Here is an 8,675-nt window from a genome sequence, read left to right as displayed (position 1 = left end):
GCGTGTGTGGAGACTCGCGTGTGGAGGTGCGCGGGCGCGTGTGGAGGTGCGAGGGCGTGTGTGGAGACTCGCGTGTGGAGGTGCGAGGGCGTGTGTGGAGACTCGCGTGTGGAGGTGCGCGGGCGCGTGTGGAGGTGCGCGTGTGTGTGGAGACTCGCGTATGGAGGTACGCGCGTGTGGAGATGTGCGGGCGCGTGTGGAGACTCACGTATGGATGTGCGCATGTGTGGAGATGTGCGGGCGTGTGTGGAGGCTCACGTGTGGAGGGCGCGCATGTGTGGATATGTGCGCGTGTGGAGGTGCATGAGTGTGTGTGGAGATGCTTGCGTGTGTGATGTCGCGGAGTAGTGAGGTGGTTGCCCGTGAGGGGAGGTGCGCGTGACAGGAAGTCCGTGCGAGGGGAGGGCTGTGTGAGTTTGTAAGTGGAGGTGGTGTGGGAGGCCGCACACATGTGAGCGGAAGCGTGTATGTGCGTGCACGTGTGTGAGGTGAGGTGTGTGGGCGTATGTGTTTGTGCGTGGAGGGTGAAGGGGCTGTGAGCGGCCGTCAGGGGAATGCGGAAGGTGCTGGGAGAGGTGGGGTGTATCAGGGGCAGGAGGGTGGGACTCGGGCAGGCAGAGGTGAGAGGACCAGAGGAGAGGGAGAGAGGGTGTTGACAGTGCGGGGTTGAGTCTGAGTTCTTGAGATGAAGGAGGAAAGAGAACTGAAGGAAGGGCCGGAAGCTGGGTAGGTGTGGGTGGACGGGGATTGGCTGTGAGAGAGCCAGGATACCTGATGAAGAGTGGGCACCGGGCACACAGTTGCGGGAAAGCGCCACTGAGATCCGAGGTGTGGTGAAATGGAATCCCTCTAGGGATGGAGACCAAAGAAGGTGTAGAGATTGGGGTATGCAGAGCAGGAACTTTGGGAATTGTGGTGTCGGGACAGAACAGGTCCTTCTGAGACTAGGTGATTGAATTATTTGAAAGTACATACACAAAAATGTGGGGCTTACAGGGACACTGTCTAGAATGGAGAGAGTAAAAGGAATGGAATTTTGAGGCAAATGAAGTCATTGCAGTGAATGGTAACTGGTATCAGATGGGGGGATATTTAAGTCAAAAATAGTTCGAGAAATTATTTAGTTCAGGTGAGGTATCAGTACACTTTGCAGGCGTTGGGTTGGGTCTGTATATGTCGCAAAACTGATGTACAGGCAAGAGCTGGGATTTTTATCTTCTAACCAAAGAGTGGAAACATTTGATCTCTTCTGCTTTCAAAAACCTGTTACTGCAAGGACCTTGGATTTGTGAATCTCTGGATTTGGGTATATTCTTCTCACAACTGTTCTTATCATATCTTGTTTTCTTTTTTTCTTGCCCTCCTCAGAGTGTGAACATGGCTATGCCTCTTCCTTCCCCTCCATGCCGAGCCCCCGGCTGCAGCATTCAAAGCCCCCACGGAGATTGAGTCGGGCACAGAAACACAGCAATGGGAGCAGCAACACCAGCACTGCCAACAGGTAACAAGCTGGGGAGATTCAGAAAAGGGTACTGGAGGGAAGGAGCACAAACTCAGGCAGAAGTGCCAGCCCTGCTGACCTGAATTTCTCCTCTAATACCAACTCTAGAGCAACACTAAATGGGTTCCTTTACCACCACCCTGAGGATTTGGTTCTTTTAAAATATAAAGTCTGTGAATCATAATGCAGACTTTGTGTGGAAGGGAAGAAATAGAATCTGGAAAGACAACCAAAGAAGTTCTTGCTGGGGTTAATAAGATGGGGAGGTCTGTGACTGAAGACAGTGAGTTGAGAGACTTGGCAGCATGCATCCATGCATGTAGTCACTTGCCAAAAGTAATCAGGCCGGCTTTTATTGTTTTGTCCAAGTTTGGGATGGTCCAAGAAGAATTTTTAAAAAATCAGAAATAGCTTTGGCAGGGTATAAAACAGAATCAAGGGCTTTTGTAAAGGAATAGAAATATTTAGGTAGAGTAAGAAGTTATTGGGCATGGACTATTTATTGTTTAAGGAGAAAGGGGAAGACCATACTGTGGAAATTTTGCTTCTTATTTATTGATCAGATTGGATTGGTAAGGGGGCTCTTAAAGCAAAAATAAAAAATATTTTTCTTCAAGCAGAACAGATCCTTTAGAATATGCTTGTCTGGATGTACTCAGACATAGTTGACATCCATTTTTGAAAACTTTTAGTAGTATCTGGCTGTCTCTTCAGTGTTTTTGTTTCAGGGAGCCAGTGAATTCCAAAGATTAATCTCATATGAAGTTCTCAAAAGGCCTATCTTAAAAGATCAATGGAAGCTGCTTTTTCCATTGATAAGAAGAAATTAAAGAGACCTTTATTCCTGATTCCCAAAGCTTTGTCTAGAGAATATTATAAACATTCATTTTGGGGGCCACAAAGCAATCCCTGGGTGACTAAGTTTCCCTGAAGGCTTTGGGGAGTGCCAGCCATGTGGTTGAGTAGTCATTTGGGGAGGCATTTTGAGGAGGGAGCAAGAGTAGGGGTTCTTGATGCAGAAAACCTGAGGCTCCTGTAGGTAATGATTAGAAATCCAATCATGAGGTTGGATTTCTCATTCTGAAGTTTGGACATCACTGAGGCAAAACTAGGATTTACTCTTCTCCCTTTGACTTATCTTTAGAGCAGCATGCTTCTTTTCTTCTTTAAAACTATTTATATATTTTTTAAACTTAATTATAAAAATTTTGAAAATAATTAGCCTTAAGCTTAATGTGCTATGTTTATGTGATTGTGTATGTGTCTAGAGGGTTTGTTGTTGTATGGTATGTTTGAGATGAAATATGCACTAAGTTAACTGGGGCTGGCCAGTTAACTTAGTTGGTTAGAATGTGGTGCTGATAATATCAAGGCCCAGAGCTTAATCTCTGTACTGGCCAGCTGCCAAAAAAAAAAAGAAAAGAAAATATGAATAAATTAAAATTTAAAAAGGTCTGGCTGGTTTGCTCACTTGGATAGAGCATGGTACTAATAACACCAAGGTCAAGGGTTCAGATCCCTGTACCGTACCTGCCAGCAACCAAAAAAATAAAAGTAAAATAAATTTTAAAAAATAATAAGTTTTAATAAAAGAAAATATGTAGTATGATACACAGTGTTTTTAAAAAAGAAATATAAATTTGCTTGTCCTTACAGTTTCTCTGGTTAAGGTATCATCAGGAATTAGGACCTATTCAGGAATTTACGTATCTTTCAATCTATATGTATATCAAAAAAAATTTTTTTTAAACTTGGAGACATGGACAGAGTAACAGATAGGAAGCCAGACCTGGGTTCTGTAATGCTACAGTGTTTATATATTTTTTTACTTTCTAGAAATCAGGTATAAGATCTCATTACATTTCCTCTCTGTCCCTTATTGTTTTATCTGTAAAATGAGGAGATATATTAGATACTCACTAAGGTCTCTTCTTCCCCTGAAGTTCTATGACTGATTTATTGACAGTTTTAGAGATCAGTTACTAAATTAGTAATTCAGTGTATCTCCCTGTCATTGCAGATGTGACATTTTTACTAACAACTCAAAGATTATAGAGGCATAAATAAGATGTACATTTCTATATTTTACCAGTTATGTTACAGGTTACTAGTAAGAAAGTCTTTGTCATCTGTTGACTTATACATTGCTCAGCTTAGGTTATTACTAAGTGATGTTTCTTTTTCATGCTAGTATCCCTGTTAGGATTCTCCTATTGCGTTTAGGACCATGGTGCTAATTACTGTGTCTTAGCATAGCATGTCAGAAAATTTGTAAAGCTACAAGCATGCCATGTTGTTCTGATAGTACCCAAGAGAGAATACACATACATTGGACCATGTAAGACTAAGGAAAGTAATTTTTCGTGGGACTATAAATAGCAAGAAGGAAAGAGAGAAAATAGATTTTAGAACATACTATCTTAAGGTCCACCCATGTGTGGGGTTTAGGCTGGGCCTATGAAAGAGAACTAGTATGTTAAAGTGAAACACTAGAAATTATTTTACCTTAGTCATTTATTTAAAATTTCTGCTTCATGGAAGTAAGGGAGCTAAATATCAAATTCCAGTACTGGGGTATTTGAGAAATAGTGTTAGTTCATTTGTAAGGGGACACTATAGGCTTCCTGTTAACTTTAAGCTTACTGTTGGATTTAGCAGAGCTTTGATTATATGGTTACGTAAAGCAGCAAGTAAGAAGATTTGTGGAAATTTCCATTTTCTGAAACAAGGAAAAGAATAGAGTTGATGAGTGCACATGTCTTATTTTTTCCCGATCAAAAAAGCTACCTATGTGGAAGTTGCTGTTCCTAACTATACATATTGAACATTGATATCTTATGTTATAAAATGACATTTGTTTCTCTGACATTGCAACATCTTTAAGATATAATGGTGGTTGACTTTTTCCCCCTAATATTCTTAGATATGATATTCCTGATAAAAAAATGTTATTTTATAAATTTATACTGAGAGTTGATTCATAATACTACAAATTCCCACTCCGTCATTCCCCTAAGTCTTGAAATCTTATTTTCACAGAAGTACAAAGGAGAGAAAATAAGTGATATAATGTGATATTGCAAGTATGTATTGCAAGTATCTGACAAATAAAATTTGACCCTTCTGACAGTTGGGAGGTGGGACCTATAGTAAATAATTATTTTTTAAATACATATTTGATTTTATTGTAGTCTTGGTCACAGCCCTCTGGCACACTTCCTAAAATTAACCTTGTTATGATGTTGCTGCTATTAGGGAACCTGGTGGCAGTAGCAATCCAACTCATTGGGCAGCACCAGATAAGCTCAAATTCTGTTTCTTTACTGTTTAGTCTCATAACTGAAAAATCTCAATGTCTGTCATCTTTAAAACTCTACTAAACGAGCCATGACTTCAGTGTAGTGCTGATTTCTTCCTAAATATCTCTTGAACCTTTCTTCTTTTCTCTTACCTTCATTACTATCCTCCTAATCTCAGCTACCATCATCTCTCACCTGGACTGCAGTAACCTTCCTAGTATCTCTACAACCACAGCTCTCATGAATTATATTGGCTGACCTTCTTTCAATTCCTTATTCCTCGAGGTCTTTGCACATACTCTGTTCCCTGCCTGGAATCATTTTTCCTCCCCCTTTGCTAAGTTATCTCTATCTAATAACACTCTTCTTTTAACTCAATCATAACTTCCTCAGGGAAGCCTTTCCTCATCTATCATAGTAGATCAGGTCTTCACATACTTCATGGCACCCCTACTTTTCCTTCATAGTGTTCATCATATGTGTAGAAATAAAGTTACGTGATTGTTTCTTAACAATCATTAGACTAAAAACTATGTGAGGGCAGGGATTGAATCTCTTTTGCTTAAAAATTTATCCCCAGCACCTCTTGCCCTGTACACAGTAGGCGTTTTAAGAATGGAAGGTTTTCAAACTTCAGGTAAACTGTCTTAAATCAAAACTGAGTTTCTTGTGCTGAGTACATTATATTGGAAGGAGAAATGGTGGTAGAATATGCAACTCCTGCTCTGGCAAACTTTTTGATTACTTTGTGTTCTGAATACATTTGGAAAGAATAATACATTTGGAAAGGAAAATAGTATGTAGTATTTGAAGAATAAAAATTTCCAAACTGCCAGTTCTTTTAAACGAGTATATTATAGTAGGCCACAGAATGCTACACTTAATTTTAAAGAATACTCACTGTCATCCTATGTTAAAGTGATACCAAAATTTGTATATTCAAAGAACCAGAAGTCTGTCAAATATTGATAAATAAATATATTGGTGTGAGCCTGTGACACATACTTAGTAATTGCATTGTTTTAAGGTGATCTGGAAAGTAGCAAGTAATCAATTTATGCTTGATTTCAAGTTGATGTATAATTTCTTCTCCTTAATGTCTCATGGATACTAAAGAATCTCAAAACAATAGCAGCATTTTAGTTCCACCTGCAAAGATTGGGGACGTTAAAAAACAAAACAACTTTCCTGTTGCTTATAAAGCTTCAGTTTAACTTTGCTTAAACTACAGAATAAAGAAATGTTTTACTTTCTTATTTTAGAGGAAATGATCATATTGTATTTTCAGCTTTATGTCCTTTTTGGTTGTCTTCATTGATTTTTAGTGTTTTAGGGGAGGGGCGGTGGTGAGTTCTTTATCAAGGATAGTTATAGAAGATTTTTTTTCCCCAGTGGAAGTAATTTGCGATGTTTTATCTTCTGTTTTTTTCCTTAAATAGGTACCTACTTGTTCACAGAAGAATCAAATGGAGACATTTTTTTTTGAAATTTTTTTCTACTATTCTGTGTTTCTCAAATTTTCTATATTAAAAAACAGAATAGTTTCTGGGTCTTTGTCATATAGAAAACTCCTGAAGTTTCAGGACCAAAATACAGATTAGTAGTAGTTAAATTCTTAATGATGTTAGTATTATTCTTCAGTATTTTCTGTACATTGAATGATTAACACATCCTGTGAGATCTGTTTTGTGATATTCTGTCTTCTACCAAAACTGAGTTAAATTAAAAATTCTCAGGAATTATTTATATGCCTTTCAGTAAACCAACTCAGGCTTTCCATTAAATGCTTCATTGAAGCATAAGTTTGCTGTTACTGGGTTTCTTAGGGATATATTTCTCTATAGATGTATTGTTTGAAGGAGGCTTGTGTGATCATGCCTTGTAAGTTTAGTAAGACAACTGCTTCTATTCCTATTTGATGAGAGGTCTTTTTGTCAAAATATTGAATTTATGATGTGGAAGATCACAAAACGTAGAAAGGGAATTCAGTATTTCTTCTGGTACACTTCTCTGGTTTATGAAGGTCAGATATTATCATTCATTTTATGGTTGAAGCATATGCAGTCTAGAGATGGTAAGTGATTTGCATAAGCCTTATAGCTATAGGTGATGGTTGACTTTAATATCAAGTTGGATTTTAAGCAGGCTATGCATCATTCTGACTAGGCAGGACTGTTGACTAGAAGAAAGCTTTCTCTGTTAGATTTCTCCTTACAAATGAAACAGCATTGCCTCCTTTTGAATATAGCATAGCATGATTGTTTGTCATTTCTTCAGTGAGTCCAGTTTTCTAAATATCAATCTAATCAAAGAGATTTGATGGTGTAGTTTGACAAAATGTATTTCCAAATCCCAGTTTTAGTCTGATTTTATAGTGCATATATAATTTAAGCATGCGTATTTTTTGTTAGATTTTTTATTTTTTCATTTTGGTTTTCTACAGTTTAAAATATTGACAGACTTTTTTTATCTGTATATGTATATGTATGTATGCGTATGGTTTTATACATACATACTATATTTCCCTGCCCTCATGAAGCTTCATATAGGAAAAATAGGGGGTCCTATGAGGTATATTAACAGAGGACCTGATCAAGTTTGGTGGATGACAGGTTTTTTTCAGGTTGAACAATTTGCAATCTTGCTTTCACTTATCCTGGACATTTTTTCATGTTTATACTTACATATCTGTGACATCATTTTTAATTACTGTATATTTTATTTCATGTGTGTACCATACTTTATTAAGCCAGTTATCCATTGATAACATTTAAGTTATTCTTAGGTTTTTTTATAATTCCAAACAGGGATGCTGTGAATATCTTAGTTCAGATATCTTTGCATTTGTCCACCTAGATCCTTCGAGTAAATATGAAGAATTAGAATTGTTGGGTCAAAGGGTAGACTTCGTCTTCAATATTAATAATATTAACACATTGCATTTAATATACTACTTGTATATAAAGTCCTTTAACATACAGCATCATCTCATTTGAATTTCAGAATAGTTCTGTGAAGTAAAGTGGAATTATTTTTCCCATTTTTTTAATGAGGTAATTGGACCGGTTGTTGTGCCAAGTAACTTTCATATTGAGAACTAGAAGCTGGGACAGATCCCTGGGATTTGTTTCTTTTGGATCAGCAAATAGTCTTTAGTAATAATTTACTTAAAAACTGAGACTCAGTGATTGTAACCTGAAATTTTGTGTGTATGTTTTATGTATTATATACTGTTTTCTTACAGTAAAGTAAGCTAGAGAAAAGAAAATGTTATTAAGAAAATCATAAGAAAGAGAAAATACATTTACAGCACTTACTGTATTTATTCCTACCATAAGTTATGTCATCTGTTTACAAGATGAATTGTCTGTGACTACTTACATCAATATTGTCTTATATGATACAAAACACTGTAGATGTTATGTGTCTCTCTAACACTAGACGCCAAAAATGAAAAGATTACGTGAAAAAGAAATTCATGTTTATTTATGGTATAAGGATTCAGGCATTAATGAAGAAGCAGGAGTATGATTGCTTTATGGTAGCCTAGTATAATCAATATGATTGCTTCATGGTAGCCTAGCCTATACACTAATGAATGAATCATTATTAAATTTTGATGCCATAAGTATTACAGTCATATTCATAATACAGTATTGGAAACATTGTTACCTTTCTTAAAAAACCACTTACCTGTAATGATAGGCTGATACACAGTTTCTCCAATTAGAAGAGAGACAGGCATACTATATAGTAATGTAATTTTTTTAAAGCAGCTATAAAACAGAAAGAAAACTAACACATTATTAATGTTGCATTAAATATCGCTCACCTTATACCTATGTAGAGATTGGCTATATACTTTCATACAAGCA

The 8,675-nt window shown here is 37.2% G+C and overlaps 1 protein-coding gene across 3 annotated transcripts in view; it reads left to right on the top strand.

The window, feature by feature from the left end:
* MXI1 (MAX interactor 1, dimerization protein) overlaps positions 1-8,675 on the top strand; it is an 85,980-nt gene that overhangs the window by 20,880 nt on the left and 56,425 nt on the right. For 2 of the 3 annotated variants that reach the window (XM_008569940.1, XM_008569939.1), the window contains exon 2: positions 1,369-1,501. In XM_008569940.1, the coding sequence (XP_008568162.1) occupies positions 1,369-1,501 (133 nt within the window). Of the gene's footprint in view, positions 1-884; positions 949-1,368; positions 1,502-8,675 lie in introns of those variants that run through there. The other variant, XM_008569941.1, reaches the window with a different exon arrangement.

This window comes from Galeopterus variegatus, unplaced genomic scaffold (genome assembly GCF_000696425.1).
Source record: "Galeopterus variegatus unplaced genomic scaffold, G_variegatus-3.0.2 Scaffold546, whole genome shotgun sequence".
NCBI lineage: Eukaryota > Metazoa > Chordata > Mammalia > Dermoptera > Cynocephalidae > Galeopterus > Galeopterus variegatus.
This window is presented reverse-complemented; position numbering and strand designations above follow the sequence as displayed.